At 41.0% G+C, this 22,450-nt stretch overlaps 1 protein-coding gene across 4 annotated transcripts in view; it reads right to left on the reverse strand.

Moving 5' to 3' along the window:
- Positions 1-686: 686 nt before the first annotated feature.
- The window catches only part of spata6l (spermatogenesis associated 6 like), an 83,693-nt gene continuing 61,929 nt past the window's right edge, over positions 687-22,450 (reverse strand). For 2 of the 4 annotated variants that reach the window (XM_033017816.1, XM_033017818.1), the window contains exons 12-14: positions 17,604-17,703; positions 17,115-17,192; positions 687-1,962 (exon numbers count right to left, since the gene is read on the reverse strand). In XM_033017816.1, coding sequence (XP_032873707.1) covers positions 17,157-17,192; positions 17,604-17,703 — 136 coding nt within the window. In that variant the 3' untranslated portion in view covers positions 687-1,962; positions 17,115-17,156. Of the gene's footprint in view, positions 1,977-17,114; positions 17,193-17,603; positions 17,704-22,450 lie in introns of all 4 variants that reach the window. The other 2 variants (XM_033017817.1, XM_033017815.1) reach the window with 1 other exon arrangement.

Genomic DNA, 22,450 nt, shown 5'->3' on the forward strand with positions numbered 1-22,450 from the left:
TACCCTTGCATCTATTTTCTATGTTTCTAACTGGCTATTTCTAATACCCTTCCTTCTGTTATATTCTAAAATGATGGGAGTCTTCTATAACTATGAAAATCAGATTCTGATGGTAACACTGACCTGGCTGATTTTTTTATAATCTGAATCTGCACAGAATAGGTCGGATTAGGTCGAACCTTCTGCATTCTCATTCTAGCAGTAGGAAAATTCAGGCAAGTGGAAATATATGATATCTTTAACGTGGGAATCACTATGCTCCTCCACACATTTCCATTCATTTTGCCCCTTGCAGCTCGTCCAGTTATTCTGAAACAGTTCACCTGGTCTCCAGCAACTACTTTCAAAACACATTGTATAACTCTCCAGCTGCTGTCTAAATTCGATGTGGCCTCCTGATGAGATCCAGTAGACAACTAATCCTCTGGGATTGAATCATTTTATATTGATGGCAATAAGAATAAAATAAAATGCAAAGATAAGAATTTGCAGATCATGCTGATTCTCCTGAACTTATTTCAAATAAAGATTTGAAACAACAACAAAGCAAGTTAAATAGTAGATTGGAACAGAAAAAAAAACTGATGGAGGAACTCACCTACTTGACCCACTGCATTCCTCCAACAGTTTTCTTTTTGCTCCAGGTTCCAGCTGGAACAGATGCTGAATCTGAATCTGCACAGTAATTCCAACAATCACTTTTTTAATAAAAAACAAACAATGGATTGTTTTAATGTTCTGTTCCTCCAGTGAATACCGAACAGGTCAATAAAACTAATAGAAATTATGTTTGAACAATATTTGAGCACTTCCCAAGAATTTCTCACAATTTATGCACAAAACCTCAGCTTCACAACTCCTGCACTGCACAATTTGAGAAGAGCAAGCCTTAGGCTAATGTCCCAGCAAATATGGTGAGCCATGGTTAGCACCAGCACAACACTGCTTGTTCTGAATTGGGCATTATCGGTTTGTGATCCTCAATATCCTGCTCTGCCTATTCCCCACTCAAAATAACTCCTGTATCTCAAACCATGGTATCATAATAACAAAACAACTAAATTCATTATTGCACTTGATTATGAATGTGTCTTATGACATCCTGCATTGAAATATATTTGGGCCCAAAAGATATTTTATTTTCAAAATAATCAGAAAGTAAAATCTTGCAAATGTTATAAAATGGAGGGCAAATAAATTAATTGGTACTGCAAATGTTGCAATAATTTTAATATTCTGGCTTGTAGTAGAATACCCAGAACTAAACTAAGATTGAGATAAGAGAAAATTGGGCAGTCAGCTTTTCAGCTAACTGCAGATGCTATAAATTACTTAAGGCTAGGGAAGAGATATTCTTGGCTTTTGGTAGTGATGCGAATTAAATAAGCTACCCATTCCATTCTTTGTCTGACAGTCCATAAATAAGCACGGAATGCATGCCCTTGTTTTAAGGAGAGCCACCTAAAAAAGCTATGCATTAATGTTGGTATATTAAGTCAGCAAATCCTTTAGTTAGAAAGGATTATATATTGAGTGGCCCTTGAACATTGCTGAGCTGACAAGCTACTGCTGGTTTAGTCTGTTGTCTTTTGCCAACTAACATTAATCAGCAATTAGGCCTCTTGAGGACATGAAACCATCAGGAATTTTCTGCCCTGTTGGTGCAGTATAACATTGCAATTCCTAACATTCCATATTGATGCAGTTAATTACCTAATCTAACTTAATTTAACAAACCAAAAAATAACTTAAAAATCCATTTGACATGATGCCAAACCAGTTATTCAAATCCAGAGTATCAGTGTACAGCAATAATATTTTATATTACCCACAACAGTTCACTGAATGTGAAATAATAGCTGATAAGAGAACTACATTACACATTGTTGACAAAATTACGCTTGTTTATTTGTCCATGTCCTGTAGGACCATTGTATCCAGGAGGATCTTGTTCGTAGTAGTCTGTGAATGACAAGTTGTTAAAACAATTAAAAAGCAAGTTTTTACTTCCCCATAAAGTTTAATAGATGAAAATAGTTAACATGTAAAAGATCTAAAGAACATTTGAGCAGCAAAAAGCTTAAACGTGTTATAAACAATGTATAGGAAATATAGTTATTTTTATGATGAAAGTCAGTTTCCTTCATGAATAAAATTATTTATTTATTAATTTAATGTAGGCTAGAATTAAAATGGTAGCCGTTATAGATGAATATCAACATCAGTATGCAAAGACTGGAAAGTCAATTCAATTAAAGGACATGGTTCAAAAACACAAGGCATAATTTATATTTGACCACAAGGACATTTATGGACTTCACTGAGTCTACAATTGAACACCGAGACACATTCTTAAAAGCAGTTGAAAAGTACCCAGGTATGATGTGGCCCTTTGATTCCGATTTTATGGACAGCAGATTCTCAAACAGATTTAGTGATTTGGGGAATATCATTATCCTTTATCAAAAGTTAAGGAGAAGTTAAAAGAATCGGAAAACTTTGCCTATATGGCTGTCCCAGAGAGAGCCATGTTGGTGATGGATAGAATTGATTTGAAGAAATTGGGAATATGAATTGGTCATAAGGGGGGTCTAAATTGCTTGGAGTGCAGATATAAATAGAGTGCAGCAAGTTTAGTGAACTATGGTAGACATAAAATGCTGGAGTAACTCAGCAGGAGAGAAGGAATGGGTGACGTTTCAGGCTGAGGCCCTTCTTCACAACTATTATGTGTGATCAAATTATAAATACCTATCAAAAATAGTAATGCTGGAAGAACTCAACCGGTCAAGCTGAATCTGTGGAAAGAGCCGAGTTGACGTTTCAGGTTAAAGACCCTTCAGCAGAACTTTACCTCATCCTGAAATGTTAACTGGTTTTCTCTTTCCACAGATGCTGTACAAAGTTTGTACAGACTGCAAACTTACTGCAAGCTTTTCACCTATGGCAGTCATGATAACCAAACACTGACACTAATCTCCCTCGCTGAACAACCTGGTATACAACTAGATACAGCAGGAGTGAATTACAGTAGAGGGAAATGTTAGCTTGTATATCTTAATTCACATGGAGCCGATAATCCTCATCATTACTAGAATGATTATAAGTGTGGGCATAGCAATTAGATTGGCTGAACATATTGAAGATGATGTCATTATCATACCTATCCCTTGTTCTCAAATCCCACATCTCCTACCTCTTCTGATTGACAAGAGACTGGAATTGTGCACTTTTATTTCTCTACTCTACAAACTTAAATTGGTATCAATTTCATTTCATGTATCCAAGTATTCCAACCAGGTAGATTCATACTGAGACAGCAAGAAGACAGTAATTTCTTCACCTAATTTAACAATAGCCATCATTAGGTCAGATTCAAATATGTTTAAATTTGAGGATGGTTTCAATCTGAAATGCCCTTGTGAATACCCCGAATGAAATAATGAGCACATGGTTTATAACTCGGGCAAGGAAAAAGGGTAGGTGCCAACCAGAGGGCACCAGCCCTGCAGCAAAAAGCTTAGATAGGATTATGACAGTAATCTTTGGAAGAACACTGATGGGTATGACATTGAAATACCAGTTGCATTGAGGAGTTTGCAAGAAAGACTAAACTGAATCACTGAGAGAATTGAATATTCAAGCACCATTGGGTTTTTCAAAGACCATGGAGCCATTATGTTCTTCTGAGGAAGCGCCAACCAATTCTGTTTGCATACTTGGGGACCCCACTATAATGCAGATGGATGTTGAAATTTCAAAAACAGCATGAGTAGCAACTTCCCAATGCTCAAGTCCTACTGTGGGAGAGCAGCCTGGTAAAATGCTGGTAACTTAGAGTCCATCATAAAAGATGAGGTTTCTTAGAAGCATGATAAAATAGGCCAAAGGCAATATGGTTTTGTGAAAGGGAGATCTTGACTGACGAACCTGTAGGAATTCTTTGAGGAAGCAAATAGTAGGACAGACAAAAGAGTTGGTGGATGTGGTTTACCAGGACTTTCAGAAGGCCTCTGATAAGTTGCCGCACGTGAGGATGCTTAAGAAGATGAGAGCCCATGGCATCAGAGGGAAGATACTAGCATGGATAGCAGGTTGGCTAGATGGCAGAAGGCAGAGAGTGGCAAAAAAGGGGCCCTTTTCTGGTTGGCTGCCAGTGACTAGGTATTTTCGCGGCCTCAGAGTAAGCCATCTGGACTGATAGAAGGACACCACTCAGTTGAGGAAAGGTTAAAACTACGTAGAAAATAATGTTGGATGCATCTAGTCCAACCAGTTTGACAGAGCTAAAGGGTGCCTTGGGTCTCCAGAGCCATGTGAGCTTGTCTGCTCACTTTAAGATTACAACATGATTTTCTCCAGCATTTTTGTCTAACATGATTTGCTAAATCACTAGACAATGTGAAAGCAGACAAGATTACAAGAATATATCTTTTAGGATTAAAGTAGTCACTGTAAAAACCACAGGGTTGTATTTATTATAACCCAGTGAAGATATTATGCTATCCTGGTATAATACACAGTTCAGTTTAGTTTCAGCTTAGTTTCTTGTCAAGTGTACCAAGGTACAGTGAAAAGCTTTTGTTGCATACTATCCAATCAGCGGAAAGACAATACATGATCACAATCGAGCCATTTACAGTGTATATAGATAACATTTAGTGTCAGGTAAAGCCAGTAAAGTCAAGGATAGTCACCAATGAGGTAGATAGATCAGGGCTGCTCTCTAGTCGTGGTAGGATGATTCAGTTGCCTGATAACATCCGAGAAGAAACTGTCCCTGAATCTGGAGGTGTGTGTTTTCGATGGGAGAGGGGAGAAGAGGGAGTGACCAGGCTGCGACTAGTTCTTGATTATGCTGCTGGCCTTGCTGAGGCAGCATGAGGTATAAATGGAGTCAATGGAAGGGAGGTTGGTTTGTGCGATGTTCTGGCCTGCCTCCACAATTTCTTGCGATCTTGGAAGGAACTGTTCCCAAACCTAGCTGTGATGCATCCTGATAAAATGTTTTCTATGACACATCTGTAGAAGTTGGTGAGAGTTGTAGAGGACATGCCAACCTTCCTATGCATTCTAAGGAAGTAGCTGTAGAGGTGTTGGTGTGCTTTCTTAATCGTTGCTTCAATATGGGTGGTCCAGGAGATGTCGTCGGCGATATTGACTCCTAGGAATTTGACGTTTTCAACCATCTCTACTTTGATGCCATCAATGCAAACTGAGGCATGTGTAACCACTTTGTTTCCTGAAGTCGATCACTATCTCCTTTGTCTTGCTGACTTCAGTGACAGGGTGTTGATGTTATTTTGTTATAATTTACGCAGAATAAAGGAAAATTGACTGAAAAGCGACCGTGATGCAAAGCTTCAGCAGAACAATGTTATTCACAGCCAAAGATATTTAGCTATTGTTTGCAAGGCATCAGGATTGCAAACTTCACAGGGTTTGTTTTTGTGATTCCATGGGGATATCACAAGTGGCACTTACATTTTCTCATTTGACTATGCTCTAGAAAGTCAGAATGCAGATGCACTGAGCAGACCTACAGTTGGTGTAGTCCCATATTAAATTGTATCATGGTTGGAATACATGCCAGGCACAAAACGGGTTGCTACAATGAATTGCAAACCTTCCATCTCTTGTGGATGCATGGACATATCCAATGTACTTGCAAAGATAAAGAAAAGGTGATACATAATTTTCATATTATAGAAAAATGCACAAGTACAAAGACTAGTGCAGTTCATTATGGATCCAGAGTTGTTGTTCCACCACCACAAGAAAGTGTACACCAATGTAAAGTATGCATGATCATGTAGGTACACATTCAAACTAATCAGTGTCATTTTGATGAATATCTACAGCATGTGACTATTTCAGAATTATTTTTGCTCCACATGGTCTTTCAGAGTTACTTGGATTCCTCAGAGAGATTGAATACAAATATGTGCACAGAACTCTATCCCATCTGGCCTCAAATGGTTTGACAGAAGGGCACAAATTTAAAAAAAAACAAAAAAAAAACTGCTGGTGCTGCAAATCTGAAATAAAAAAGAAAAAAATACTGGAAACATTTAGCAGGACCTTGAGCTTCCAATTATCTTTCACTTTAATTCTCCATCCTATTCCTTCTCTGACTGATCTATACACTGTTACAAGACTCAATGCAAATTTGAGCAACAGTATCACATCTTCCATGCAGGCACGTCGCAGTCTTCCAGACTCAATATTGAATTCTCAGTTTTTCTTTTTCTGCAAGCATAGTCTGGCCTGCAGTCTTTTCCATAGCCTTGCTATTAACACATTGCACGAAATAGCATCAAAAGTACTGCTAACTGCTACTGTAACTGCAACATTCACTCATTTGGTCCCACTATATCAGAAATATTTTATTTGTTCTGCCAACCAGCCCCACACTATTTCCATTGCTGAAAACTAACTTGCTTTTTCTCTTTCCCATTTCTGATAAATGGTTTCCAACCTCATACTGACTTACAGATTATTTCTGCTTTTACTTCAGTGTGAAGGTTTGACTGAAATAGATGGCAAGAAGTGGAATTGTGACAAAAATGCTATATTTATTTATTACCAGAAAACACAATATAAATTGTGTGGGAGTACTTTGGGCCCAGTGATCATAATTATTTGTTTCTGGACAGTTATAGGAAAAAGATGGAGACAAAGAATGGAACTGCAATGTTGGAAGCTTGAGCAAAACACAAAGTGCTGAAGGAACTCAGTGGGTTAGGCAGCATCTATAGAAGTAATGGATAAGTGACATTTTGGGTTGGACCCAAAGCCTGATTGTAGTAGGGGGGAAAGAGCTGGAAAAGAGAGGTGGGGCAGGACAAAGCCTGGCAAGTGATAGATGGATACTGGTAAGGGAGATTTGATTGGAAGATGGTGGAGTAAGTAACAGAGGTTAGAGATGAAAAGAGACAAAAGGGAGTCACTTGAGGAAGAAGAGGGGTGAAATGTAAAGCCAGGGGGAGGGATAAAGGTGGAAGAGTTTGTGGCTTAGGGGCAGGATAATGGGAGAAATGGGTGCACACCAGGGTGGGGGTGGGGGTGGCACAGGAAAGAAGGGGGATGGGGAGTTGGGGTATTACCCGAAATTGGAGCATTCAATGTTCATACTGTTGGGTTGTAAGCTACCCAGGTGGAATTTGACAAGTTATTGTGTTAATAAAAACAGTACTCTCCCCCCTCCCCTTCCCCCCCCCCCCATCTGCGAATCAACCCCCCCCCCCTCACCTCTATCCATTTATCAGTTACCAGGCTTTGTCCCACCCGCGATCTCCCTCACCGCCTCCCTCCCCACCCCCAAACCACTACAATCATTGTAAAGATGGATTCTGACTAAAAACATCCTGTATCCATTCCCTCCACAAATGCTGCCTGACCTGCTGAGTACCTTGAACATTTTGTGTTTTGCACATGGAAAAAGATAGGATCAACTGATCCACAAGTCCTAAAAGGGGCATGGTTAATTTTGATGCATAAGCAGAAACTTGCAAACTTGCAAATGAGGGGCTTTTAAATGTGGGATGGGAAATGTTCAGGCCAGCATGTTCATGTCAGGGTGAAGGACAAGACTGGCATGATTAGGGAACCCTGATTGATAAAGGATATTGTGGATCTGATCAGGAAAAAGGAATACTATGTCAGGCACAGGCAGATGGAATCAAGCAAAACTCTTGAAGACTTTAAGCGATATAAGAATACATTTAAGAAGGATATTTGGTGGGAAAAAGGAAACATGAGAAAACCCTGACAGATAAGGTAAAGGAGTATCCTAAAAAAAATCCACAAGTATATTAAGAACAAGAGTAACTAAGAAGAGATTACATCCATTTACGGATCATTGTGGGAATCTGTCTGTGGAGAATGAGCAAGGTCATAAGGTAATTAGGAATAGGAGTAGAATTAGGCCATTCGGCCCATCAAGTCTACTCCACAATTCAATCATGGCTGATCTATCTCTCCCCCCAACCCCATTTTCCTGCCTTTCCCCTCATAACCTCTGACACCTGTACTCATCAAGAATCTATCTCTGCCTTAAAAATATCCACTGACGGCCTCCACAGCCTTTTGTGGCAAAGAATTCCACAGATTCCAGGTCTTAAATGAATATTTCTCGTCCATATTTACTACACCGAAACTCATGAAAAAGTTCTGAGAAGAGAACAGTGACATCCTGAGGCATATTGACATAATGTAAGAGGCAGTCTTGAAGTAGATAAAGGTGGAAAACCCCCAGGGCCTGACCAGGTTCCCTAGGTCCTTGTGGGAAGTGAGGGAATAGATTGCTGGGAACCTGGTAGAGATTTTTGGTATCTTTGTTAACCACCGGTGAGGTGTCGGAAGACTGGAAGATGGCCAATGCTGAGTTTTTATTTAAGAAAGGCTGCAAGGCCAAGCCAGAGAACTACAAGCTGGTAGGCCTTACGATCAGTGGTGGGAACATTACTGGAAGGGATTCTGATAGTTTGAGTTTAGTTTATTGTCACATTTATGTAAGTACAGTGAAGAGACAGGATCTATTTGCATTCAGGAAGGCAGTAACTGATTAGGGATAGTCAGTATAGCTTAGGTTCATGGGAGATGTCATGCCATAAATCCCTTGAGATATCATGTCATAAATTTGATTGATTTTTTTGAGCAAGTGACCAACAGAACTGTTGAAGGCTGGATGTTGTCTATATGGACTTCACCTATTTGGAAACTAAATTAGATAGTTGACAGTGGAAGATCGTTTTTCAGATTGGAGATCTGCAACTGGCGGTGTGCTATAGGGATTGGTCCTTTATGGTTTACCATGTATTAACGAGTTGGAAAATAATGCAAATGGCATGATTAATAAGTTTGCTGGTGTCACCGAAATTGGTGGTACAGTGAATGGTGAAGGCATTTGTCTAAGATTACAACAGGATCTAGATCAACTGGTACATTGGGCAAGGGAATGGTTGTTGGAATTTAACTAAGACAATGCAAAGTGATGCATTTCAGGAAGTAAAACCAGGATATGCACAATGAATGCCTGGGTCCTGGGGGATGTTATTGTTATATAGTTCTTAGAAAATGGCAATACAGTTAGACAGAATAATGAAGAAGATTATGGAATACGTCTTAATCGGTTGAGTCATTGAGAATAGGAGTTGATGCCACGTTACATGTGTACAAATCATTGTTTAGGCTGCACTTAGTGTATTGTGCTGTCTAGTTACCACACTTGAGGAAGGCTGTAGTTAAGCTGGAGAGGGTGCAGAACAGCTTTACAGAAATATTGCCTGGAGGTGGAGGGTTTGTGTTATAAGGAGCAAATGGATAGGCTTGCACTATTTTCCCTGGAACAAAAGAAGCTGAAGGGTGACCTTAGAGATTTATAAAATGATAAGGGGCAGATATAGGAGGGGGGGGGGGGGGGGGGGTTAGTCACAGACTTTTTCCCATGGTAGGGGAGCTAACAACTAGAGGGCAAGGGTTTAAGGGAGAGGGGAATGATTTAAAGGGGATCTGAGGGGGAAAGTTTTGTGGTACTTGGAACAAGTTGCCAGAGGTGGTGTTGGAGACAGTTACAAAAATTACGTTTAAAAAATATTTGGACAAGTACATCAATAGGAAAGTTTTGAGGCATAGGGTAATTACAGTTAAATGGGATTAGCATAGATAAGCATCTTGGTCACCATGGACATGTTTCAGTATTGAATAACTTTATGAATCTTTATGAATCCATACAATTCAAGTACAGTGCAGTTACTGAACGGTAGGCATGTCAGATAATGTGGATTTAAAAAAAATAGATCTTAATACTACTGTAAGTTCCAAAACAAGTGAAGCATAAGGAACAACATGACCCCAGAACTTAAGCTGATGACCTTAATTATGTTCAAGACCCACAGGAAGAAAGTGATTGTCAGAACAAACTTAAATAGCGCTTCATCAGTTTCATTTGTGGTTCATCTGAGTGCAGGTCACATAACGAACATCGTCAAACCCACCCAATACGTCATACTTTGCAGCCATCAGCTCCACCTCATGTTCAGAAATGAAAGTTTCATCACCTTCTACTAAAAGGGCAGTGGTAAAGGAAGGGAAATGTTGAAGTAAATGCTACCATCTAGGGGTGATATTTCATTGCACACGGATCTAAGTCATCCACTATGAGCAAGGAAACGGATAGGTGGTGGAAGGATGGTGGAATTTTTTAAGAGGTGATTGGTAGTTTTATGGCTTTTGTTAGCATTGTAAATGTTTTACTCTTTTATGAAGAGAAAAAGATGTAATAACCTGTGAGAACCTTCTCGGAATTCTATTGCTATCACCATCCTCCATTCAATAAGTACATAATGAAAAATTATTCAAAGCAGAACTGCTCACTTTAATAGCTGAACTCAATGTTTGCACACATTGAACAACATCACAACAATAAAGGTATGGAAATTGCTTGTTTTAATGCTATTTCAAAGTATGCATTTTAAGGGAGAAATCAAGTGATCATGCAGCTTATTTTTGGCATGCAATAAGTTAGAAATGACAGAATTATCAATTAAACTTGTGGCACATGTTGAGAATGTTGTACAGACCAAGTTCATGGCTGTTGAGATTAGATTGAGATTGAGGGGTTTCAAACTGCGGTCTTAAAATGATAAAGGTTTCAATGAAAAATATTTCCTCTGGAATAGCTGGAACTAAAAAAAATTTAAACTATCGGTAATGTGATTCTGCTCAGTAATAAACGTGACTTGTTAAAGAGCTGTAAGTATGTGCTTAGTTACGAAAATGGAAGAGCCATCTGTGAAAAAGTCATCCCATCCAGCAGCAAAGCTGTGAGTAAGTCACCTTGAATATCCATTAGAGAAGAAAAACTGCCACCCTTACCTGATCTCTGGATCTACCCATGTGGTTTACTCTTATCTGCTCTCTGAAATGGCCTCATAAGCTACTCAGGGCAATATGTATCTTCCTTGGCAGAGATATCAACATGCCACAATAGAATAAATCAATGCATATTGGAGTTGGGTCCTTAATCTAAACACCTGAGACACATATTTAAAAAACCTGGAAAAGAACCAAAAATGCTATATCTGTAAAAGATAACAGAAGGAGAGCACAACACTGCAGCAACTCATCCATCTATTCCACTTCCCCAAAGTCTGTGGAACCTAACAAGAAGTCCTCTGAGATGCTGAATAGAGATTTGTTCTCATGGAATATGTGTGTAAAGCAAAACAAATATGCACTATTTTTTCAATTGCATTTCTTGATGTATGTGTAGATTTGTGTGGTTTCTCATTATTGAAAATTGTAATGCAGATTGTTTTTCAGAAACACAATACCAACCCTCTCAAGATAGACACAAAAAGCTGGAGTAACTCAGCGGGACAGTCAGCATCTCTGGAGAGAAGAAATCGCTGACCTTTCGGGTCAAAACAACATCCATTCCTTTTATCCAGAGATGCTGCCTGTCCCACTGAGTTACTCCAGCTTTTTGTGTCTATCTTCAGTTTAAACCAGCATCTGCAGTTCCTTCCTACACACCAACCCTCTCCCCCACCCCGTATTGAAGGCACTGCGTGTACTCAGTATGCCCTGTAACATGGGCAGTGAGAAACAGACATAGGCTTCAGATGAATAACCTATCGGATTGAAAAACTAGGTGCCAAATAAGGGATCTGTCTTGTCCTGGATGATATGGAGTTTGAATGTTGCTGGAGCTACACTAATTCAGTCAAATGTCCATCATCATGCAGACGTCAGAAAGACTTTGGGAAATTGGACGGTAAATAATATACCAGAGGGTACCAGCCTCTGCCCGGTTGTTTTGTGGTGGTCCAGTTAAGTTTCTGTTGAATGGTGATATCCAAGGTATTAATATGAAGGGACTTGGCCATGGAAATATTATTGGTTTTGAAGGGTGCATGGATAGTCTTTGAAAGCTTCAAAAAGTTTGATTAGCGAAGCTATCCTGTACTGCCTGTATCCTGTTGTATTTGTAGATATCAAAAATGTTGTTTCATTAATGAAGATCCCAACACTGCCGTTTAAATCTTAATACAGACACTCTCCGTCTGATGTAAGGGTTATGTTCCGTAAACCTTTACTAAGTCAGATTTTATGTCGGAATCATCTTAAAACTAGGTAGAAACAAAGAACTGCAGATGCTGGTTAATGCACAAAACGGCACCAATTGCTGTAGTAACTCAGCAGGTCAGGCAGTATCTCAGTTCAGTTTATTGTCACGTGTACTGAGGTACAATGAAAAGCTTTTGTTGCGAGCTATCCAGTCAGCAGAAAGACAATAAATGATTACAATCGAGCCATTTACTGTGTATAGATACATGATAAGGGAATAACGTTCAGTGCAAGTTAAAATAAGCAAAGTCCGATCAAGGATAGTCCGAGGGTCACCAGAGGTAGATAGTAGTTCAGCACTGCTCACTTATTGTGGTAGGATGATTCAGTTGCCCAATAACAGCTGGGAAGAAACTGTCGCCAAATCTGGAGATGTGCGTTTTCACACTTCTATCCTTTTGCCTGATGGGATAGGGGAGAAGAGGGAGTGGCCAGGGTGTGACTCGTCCTTGATTAATGTTGCTGGCCTTGCCGAGGCAGCGTGAGGTATAAATTGAGTCAATCGAAGAGAGGTTGGTTTGTGCAACGGTCTGGGCTGCATCCACAATTCGCTGCAATTTCTTGCGGTCTTGGATGGAGCTGTTCATAAAAAAAGCTGTGATGCATCCTGATAAAATGCTTTCTATAGTGCATCTGTAGAAGTTGGTGAGAGTTGTAGGGGACATGTCAAACTTCCTAAGCCTTCTAGTTGGTGTGCTTTCTTGGTCGTTGCTGCAATATGGGTTGTCCAGAAGTTGTTGGTGATATTGACTCCTGGCAATTTGAAGTTTTCAACCATCTCTACTTCGGCACCATCAATGCAAACTGGGGTATGTGTACCACTTCGTTCCATGAAGCTGATCACTGTCTTCTTTGACTTGCTGACATTGAGAGAAAGGCTAGACAGGTAGACAAAAAGGTAGACAGACTGTAGTCTTGACACCAGGTTCTCGATCTCCTTCCTATACACCGTCTCATCATTATTTGATATCCGGCCCACAATGGTGGTGTTGTCTGCGAATTTGAAAATTGACAGATTTGTGCATGGCTGCAGAGTCGTGGGTGTAAAAGGAGTAAAGAAGGGGGCTAAGAACTGATACGCCCATGTTGAGGGTTATCATAGAGGATGATATGTCCTCTATTCTCACTGATTGGGGTCCGTTGGTCGGGAAATCACGGATCCAGTTGCAGAGATGAGTGTTGACACCAAGACCCACGAGTTTGGTAATAGGCTTGGATGGTATAAGGGGATTAAAGACAGAGCTGTAGTCTATGAATAGGTGTCTGACGTAGGTGTCTCTCTTAACCAGGTGTTCTAGGGATGAGTGTAGGGCTGGGGCGATGGCATCGTCCGTGGACCTGTTGTCTGGATAACATGGTTAGGTGACGTACGGGTCGGGACCCTCCTTCAGACTGATTGAGACTGCTGAGTTACACAAGCACTTTGTGTCGTTTCTCCTTAAAACTAGGCAGCAATGCCATTCGTCTGCATCACCAAGCCCTTCACCTGCTGCTGCACTGCCTGGTTGAAGTGGCTGTAGTTGCGGCTCACATTGTAGCTCCTGGCCGTTAGTGCTTTCTTCAGGCTGCTACCATTGACAGGATGTGCTCGATCACCGTTGGGCTCATTCCCCTCTCACCAGCTGCCACTTCTCCCTGGCAGCCATCATTTTATTCCATCATGGAACATGTTGGCGACTCAGGAGGAGGAGGCAGTGGTGGAGGGGAAGTTGAGAAGTGGATAAAGCGATGGCCGACAGGAACAACCGGTAGCTGGTGAGAGGGGATGGAGCTCTACGGTGACCGAGCGCATACTGAAGAAAGCACTTTCGGCCAGGGGCTACAATGTGAGCCACAACAACAGCCACATCAACAAAATGGTGCGGCAACTGGTGAAAAAGGGCTTGTTAGTGCACTTTGTAGATGTCAGCGACTCGGCTGGAAGTTGCTATCCACCACCTCCCTCGTTCTCCCTTGCCTTCCCAGTGTTGCACTGAAAGTGGCTGAAACTGGAAAAACAGCGAGCCCGGTCGACGCTTTTATATCGATGAAGCGGATGGGAAGCCCTCACCATCTTCCCATTGCATTAACACAGGTCATACAGGAAACGGGACCACCTATTGTGAATTGTTTACATAAGTGCGCGTTTACATAATTCGCCTATTATGCAAGTCAGGGGGTGCCTGCAATGACAACAGTCAGTTCCAGCGTTATGTCCAGAATTAATTGATGTGGGGTAGATTTTGACTCTATGTCTGAGAACGTAATTTAGCAGTGTGGATCATCTTTTCCCTATCAAATTCATTCAAGTTCTATTGATTGTACAAGATTATTTTTCTCCGTAATAATTTTTGTTCTTGCATTTCAACACAAAAATCTGTTGGCATCTTTATTTCACTATATCTTATTGGAAAGTTTCTTGCGACATCCTTTTGTTTTGTGACAAACATTGCCACCTTCTGGCAATGGTTTTCTCCACAACTAAGATTCTCAAATAGTTCCTGAGCATAACCTATTGTATATATATAGGTATATAGGTTCTTTATTGTCATTATAACATGTAAACATGTACAACAAAATTAAAAATGCCAACCAGTCAGTGCACCATTCACACATTATCTAAAAGCTAACGATACGTAAAAGAGAAATATCTAAAATAAACAACTAAAATAAATAACATGAAAAAAACAAGCATAAACACACAACCATACATTCTTCTGTCAATTGCACAATCCCTTTGGTATGTAGCGCACCTGCGCTCATTTGGTGGCTACATTAAGTGTAGTTATTGCTGTGGGATAAAAACTGTTTTTGAGTCTGTTTGTCCTTGTCCTCATTGATCTGAACCGTCTGCCTGACGGCAACAGTTCAAACAGGAAGTGTCCGGGGTGGGAAATGTCCTTTATAATGTTCTGGGATTTCTTGAGACAGTGGGAACTGTGTAGGTCCTCCAAGGTGAGGAGAGGGCAGCCGACAATATTGACTGTTTTCCTGTGGCCATTATTTGCAATTTCGTAATTATCTTATTCAGGCTTTTACAATTGTTATTACCTGCATGTTTAAGCATTATACCGTAAATACTTCAAGTATTTTGATGACATTTTAAAAATATTGCAATATCCAATATCGTCTTTCTGGCTGGGCAATATGTGAAAACAGTTACATTCAGATAACTCTAATCCTTTAGTACTATGAGCAAGGATACTACAGCTGCCAGTTTTACTCACTACAGGTGCACAACCTTTTATCCGAAAGCCTTGGGACCAGACACTTTTCGTAATTCGGAATTTGTCGGCCTTCGGAATGGAAATTTTTTTGCGTAGATTTTAATGGCTGGCTCAGTGGTAGAGTGCTCGGCACATATCCGCAAGGTCGCGAGTTTGCGCCTTGATCCCGTCAGTTCCTCGGTCGCGAGTTTGAGTCTTCAATGTAGTTTTTTCTTGCAGAATAAATGTCTGTATGAAATGCAGTGTGTTGAATGAATTCCTGAATTTGTAAATGTGACCTCAGCATTGAATCACCTCTCGCACTCATGTCACCCTAGCGGGGCTACATGCCCTTAGGCGGCCTAAGGCGACATTTTCACACTCTTATATCCGTGTGCAGCAGAGGCGACGTGCGTTTGGCGCCAAACGTGAGCTTTGGTGTGCCATGTTTAGCGCCAAACATGAGCTTTGGTGAGCTTTGGTGTGCAGACGACATCCTGGAAAAAATGTCCGGTTTCTTCCAGGTAGGCGATATACCCTCCCGGGCAATATACCCACCACTTCTCTTTTATGAAGGGGATTTAGTTCCCCTTTCTTCCAGGACCGACCGGAGGTTCCGCTGTCACCTCTGCGGGCCACCCTCGGTGAATGCTCACTCAACTTTGTCTTGGGATTCCTACTCTCCCGCGCAATATACCCTCACCTTCTCTTTTATGAAGGGGATTTAGTTCCCCTTTCTTCGAGGACCGACCGGAGGTTCCGCTGTCACCTCTGCGGGCCGCCCTCAGTGAACGTCCTGTCTCCCTGTCCCTGGGATAGTAGGGGGCAATCAAACAGCACAATACCCGCCTCCCCCTCCAACTCCAGAGGAATCCGCTCCCCGATGGGCCGCTACGGCGATAAGTGGCAGTTCGCCCACAGCCCGAGCTGCGCCCCCCCCAAGAACAAGACGTACCTGGAGCGGGGCTGGGCTGGAGTTGCTGATCTGGGATCTCCGTGCTTGAAGTGGGCCTGGGGGTTGGTGTCCCGATGAGGGGGCACAGCTCGGGCTAACTGCCACTTGTCGCCGTAGCGGCCCATCGGGGAACGGCTTCTGGTGGTCCTGACGTCTCCGGCCAGTTTGCAGTTTTCCTCTGGAGTTGGAACGGGGCTCGGCTGCTGCTGGCTGTGGGTCTCTGGGATCTCCTTGCTTGCAGTGGGGGCCTGGGGGTCGGTGTCCCGTTGGTCCTGACGTCTCCGGTGACTGTCACTGACCTGCTTGCATTGCCGACGTGAAGACAGTGCAAAGCCCCCGCGCCGGTGCAATGGGCGGGGAGCTGGAGAGGGGAGGGAAGGGGTCACACACATGGCCGGGAAGCAGAGGGGTGTAGGTGGGGTGAAATTGAAGGGAGCGACAATCTGCTGCTGCCTGCCCGCTGAGTTAAAACGTTCCCATGCAAGACTCACGATACACTGTGTATCGTGAGTCTACCGTGGGAACTTTTTAACTCAGCGGGCAGGCAGCAGCATATTGTCAATTATTAACCCTCCCGCGCAATATACCCTCACCTTCTCTTTTATGAATGGGGATTTAGTTCCCCTTTCTTCGAGGACCGACCGGAGGTCCCGCTGTCACCTCTGCGGGTCGCCCTCGGTGAACGTTTTCAAGGACCTTTCTTCAAGGACCGAAAAAATGTCCGTTATTCGGAGGTTTTCGTTATTTGGATCTTCGGATAAAAGGTTGTGCACCTGTATTTACTTTACTTATGCATTTACAATTAAATCACACATTGGATCAAAACATTATTAGTAGCATACCTGTCTTTAATAGCATTTCCTGCTTTTTTCTCTCGGGTCTTGTTATGAACATGACGAGCAAGTGAAATTAACATTCCTCTGAGGGTCAGACCAATTTAAAAAGCATTAACACTTAATACTTGAAAAATCTTGCTTCCTACAGATTCCTCATAATTAATGTGATGATAAAACAATTACTTTCTAATGCTACTGTTGTAAAATCGCTTCCTGTATCATGCAATAATTCTATTTTAAATAAAGTTTACTAATAAAAGACAATTAATTTGACAATCAAATAAGAAATACAATTAATTAATAATTAATTGGTCCCCTTCAATCAACATGTTATCATAAATCCATATTTGTATTCTTTGATATATATATATATATATATATATATATATATATATATATATATATATATATATGTTACTGAACATAATTGTTATCTTTAGATGTGAATATACATTTAAATTCAAGTTTGTAACTTTCATAGCTAACCACACTTACCGCGGAGGCCTTTTCCTGTGCATCAATACTAGCCAGAAGATTTTGTACTTTTTCATGGATTCTATCCCATGCAGGGTGACTCACTGGATCGAAATAAAGCCTATTTAACAAACAAAAAACCCCATCTGAACAACAAACTGAGAGAAGCACACCATCACTGGTCTTCTTTGCAATTAATAAATTAAGAGAAATGTCTCAACAGAGAACACAACATAGATTTTCCTTGGCAAAGATTACATTTATTCAGTAATAATTCCATAGTAAACTTAACCTGTTCCCAGAGAAGAATCCCGCCCAATGGGAACAGAGTCTGAAATAAAGCTGCAAGTTAGTATTTACATGGTGCTATCACAGTTATATCATATACACAGGAAAACTGATTGTAACTATTTTTGCTGGGAGATATTTTAGGTGTCTAAAAATCACTCACACTGTTAAATTAAATACATCATGCCAACTGCCTACATTCCTTTTTTTGAAGAATATAAAAGTAACTGATGATATAAACTTTAAGCATATTTTTTATTCATCATCAATTCAAATCTCTTTTATTCATCACCAATTCAAAGTAATGTATTGAAACTGGTAGCGTAGCTTTTGATTATCTTGCCACTACCATTTTTCAAGCAGAAATTGCTTAAGATCAAACTAAAATGAAACAGCAAGAAAAGTAGGCAATCTATTGCGAGCTTAGTTGCATTGATGATATATTTGATTTTATGCAAGAAATTTGTGAGTTTATAGACTGACGTGTTTAAACTCTGTTGATATTAAACTGTTGAAACTCTTTCTGATGAAAGATTGAATTAACGTCGTAACTGCACTTTCAGGAATATGGAAAAGTTTGTGTTAGAAATGTAGTGCAATTTGAAAAAACAGTCATTCGGGAGGTGAACTGCTGTTGAATGTGCCTGGTTATGTGGCCTGAGAGACTATATTATTGCAGCTGGATCATGATAATAATTGGTCAGATAAACAGATATTTACTGTTTCATGTTGGTTTAGATGGCGCCAGAAAATTGGGCTCATCATAATGCACTTGAAAAGGCTGTCGGTAACACTGTAAACAAGTGTACTTCTACTTCAGACAGAAACAAAGCTTTTGGACCAGCATGGGGAAATGGGGAAAATGCATGGGGAAATTGGAAGATCAGCCACTGGGATTCTCCACTCTCATTCTGTAGATCTCAGTCTTGGTGTTGGACATTCTGTAGATCTCAGTCTTGGTGTTGGATATTCTGTAGATCTCAGTCTTGGTGTTGGAAGAGAGAAACCCCATTTTCAAACCAAAAGTGGAAGTCTTCCTCGAATATCTGTCACTTTCTTCCCCATCAATACTGCTGGCGTTGTAATCCTAATATGGATAGGAAATAAACTGGGGACTCAGCAAAAAGCAAACTGCTGGTGGAACCTAGTAGGTCAAGCTATATCTGTGGAGGCAAAGAAATGTTAAAGTTTTGGGTTAAGATCCTGTACCAAAACTGAGAGTGGAGGGGGGTGAGTGAGGTGGAGGAGTGTGGCAGGGGCTGGCAGGTGATGGATCTAGGTGAGGTATAGGATCTTGGGCCGAGGAGCCAGTAGGGGGTGAGTTTCAAGATAAAGGCTGGTGGGTGATAGGTGGAAACACATAGGGAAGAAGATTAGGGGGATGGTGTTAGGAGTGGGGAGAGGAAGGGGAAGATAGAGATAGAGGCAGCAAGATGATAAATAGAGACAAGCAAGATTGCAGATGTTGGAATCTTGTAAAAAAAAGTGCCTGAGGAACTCAGTCAGACAGGCAGCATCTCTGGAGGGAAGTCTATGGAGGGAGAGTCTGAAGAAGGGTTCCAACCCGATATGTAATTTATCCATTTCCCTCCACAAATGCTGCATAATGCACTGTGTCCCTCCAGCACTTTTTAATTTTACTTACAGATAATATGGAAGCAGGAGGGATTGATGATGGGCAGAGGAATTGAGATGAGAGAGGGATAGGAAGAGTATACCAAGGGAAGAAATCAAGGTGGATAGGTACATGGATGATGGGCAGATGGAGCCAGGTGGCCAAGGGTGATGAATGGGGGAGGGGGGAAAGATTGGATAAGGTGAACAAAGGGATAGTGATCCAGGTGGACCAATAGCAATGGGACAGGTACGCTGGGGTGTAGATGAACTTGGAATATTCAATGATCATATATTTGGGTATCAGGCTGCTTGTGGAATATAAAGTTGTGTTTTACTGGTGTGCATTTGGCCTAGGAGTGGAAAAGACCAGGGACTGACAGGTGGTGTGGTTGTGGGCAGGAGAGTTGATATGACATGCGACAGGAATGTGGGCGCAGGCTCTTCATGCCATCACTACAGCTCACAACCCCACCATTTGTATTAGGTGGATGAAAAATGGTACAGCTGGCATTGTTCACGACAGGGAAGGGAAAATAGTCAGGGAAAATAGTCATGCAGGAAAATGACAACAGAAGATTAACTTGTCTTCATTCCTATGATTTCCTGCCTAACCTCAGATGAAAACATACAATAGATTCCTATACATTATATGTAATCTTTATTTTTTTTGCGATGGCCTTCAATCTACCCTCTTTTACCATTACAAAATTATTCTACATTCAGGTGGATTACTCTGTAGTTCACTGAGATCCACTCTCTTGTATGAACCATGTACACTCAACTATAGTTGCTCCTTCTCTTGACCTTTATTTGTTCTCAAAGTCCTCACTCCAAATACTTTCATAACATTGCCTCCCTTTATTTCCACGCCACATCCAGCCAAATTAATTAGGATCATATGGCACTGAAACAGGCCCTTTCATCCCATCTCATGCATGCCAATGGTAATGCTTCTCTAATCTAATTCTATTTGCCTGCATTACCCCTTATCCCTCTATACCTTTCCTATCCAAGTACCTGTCCAAGTGATTTTTTAAAGCTGTAATTGTATCTGCCTCTCCCACCTCCCCATGCTCCTGCACAATCTCTGGTCTTCATATCTAAATTTTTGAGTACCCGCTTACTATTCCGTCATGAATTACAAAATTTTCATGATCAGGTCTGATTTTCTGGAAACTACCCAAAACTGAATTTACCTACTTTTCTTTTACATAATTAAAAAGCAATTATGAATTGAAATATTAGGTCACCATTCCTAATTCCTTCATTGTTGCCCATTACTTTCTGCATTTGTGCATTGATATTCTTTCTTCTCCTCCATAAAATGAAATATTAGTTGATGTAAAAATAAGTTAGTCATAGGTTATTTGTGTTCGGATATTGAAAAGCAATAAAGCTGTAGATGCTGAAAATGTGAAATACAGAAAATGCCAAATACATTTAGCAACAGGCTGTGGGCTGCCTCCTAATTACATCAAAACAATAGCAAGGTTTCGAAGGAATAAAGGTAATGCTAACCTTGCTGATAATTTTGTTTTACAATTGATTTATCTTTTGGTGCATATAGGTACCAACGACATAGGTAAAAAAAGAGAAGAGGTCCTGAAAGAAGAATTTAGGGAGTTAGGTAGAGAGTTAAGGAGAAGGACTGGAAAGGTAACAATCTCAGGATTACTGCCTGTGCCACGCGACAGTGAGAGTAGGAATGGATCAAGGTGGAGGATAAATGCGTGGATGAGGGACTGGTGCAGTGGGTATGGATTCAAGTTTCTGGATCATTGGGACCTCTTTTGGGGAAGGTGCGACCTGTACAGAAAGGACGGGTTGCACTTGAACTCAAGGGGGACCAATATCCTGGCGGGGAGATTTGCAAAGGCTACTGGGGAGACTTTAAACTAGTATGGTTGGGGGGAGGGACTCAAATTGGGAAAGCTAGCAGTCAGTGTGTGAAGCAGGGGGCAGAGAATGGTAGCACTCTGACCCAAAATGTAGGGGAGAGAGAAGAAAAAGAAAATAATCAGAGAATAAGAGAGGGTGGGTTTCTTAAATGTGTATATTTTAATGCTAGGAGCATTGTAAGAAAAGTGGATGAACTTAGAGCCTGGATTGACACCTGGAAGTATGATGTTGTGGCGATCAGTGAAACATGGTTGCAGGAGGGATGTGATTAGAAAATAAATATTCCAGGATTTCGTTGCTTCAGGTGTGATAGAATTGGAGGGGCAAGAGGTGGAGGTGTTGCATTGCTTATCAGGGAAGATATTACAGCAGTGCTTTGGCAGGATAGATTAGAGGGCTCGTCTAGGGAGGCTATTTGGGTGGAACTGAGAAATGGGAAAGGGGTAGCAACACTTATAGGGGTGTATTATAGACCGCCAAGTGGGGAGCGAGAATTGGAAGAGCAAATATGTAAGGAGATTGCAGATATTAGTAGTAAGCACAAGGTAGTGATTGTGGGAGATTTCAATTTTCCACACATAGACTGGGAAACACATTCTGTAAATGGGCTGGATGGGTTGGAGTTTGTAAAATGTGTGCAGGATAGTTTTTTGCAACAATACATAGAAGTACCTACTAGAGAAGGGGCGGTACTGGACCTCCTGTTAGGAAATGAGATGGGTCAGGTGGCAGAGGTATGCGTTGGGGAACAGTTCGGGTCCAGTGATCACAATACCATTAGTTTCAATATAATTATGGAGAGGGACAAAACTGGACCTAGGGTTGAGATTTTTGATTGGAGAAAGGCTAACTTTGAGGAGATGCGAAAGGATTTAAAAGGAGTAAATTGGGACAGTTTGTTTTATGGGAAAGATGTGGAAGAGAAATGGAGTACATTTAAAGGTGAAATTTTAAGAGTACAGAATCTTTATGTCCCTGTTCGGTTGAAAGGAAATCGTAAAAATTGTAAAGAGCCATGGTTTTCAAGGGAAATTTGACACTTGGTTCGGAAAAAGAGGGAGATC

This window comes from Amblyraja radiata, chromosome 3 (assembly GCF_010909765.2).
Source record: "Amblyraja radiata isolate CabotCenter1 chromosome 3, sAmbRad1.1.pri, whole genome shotgun sequence".
Lineage (NCBI taxonomy): Eukaryota > Metazoa > Chordata > Chondrichthyes > Rajiformes > Rajidae > Amblyraja > Amblyraja radiata.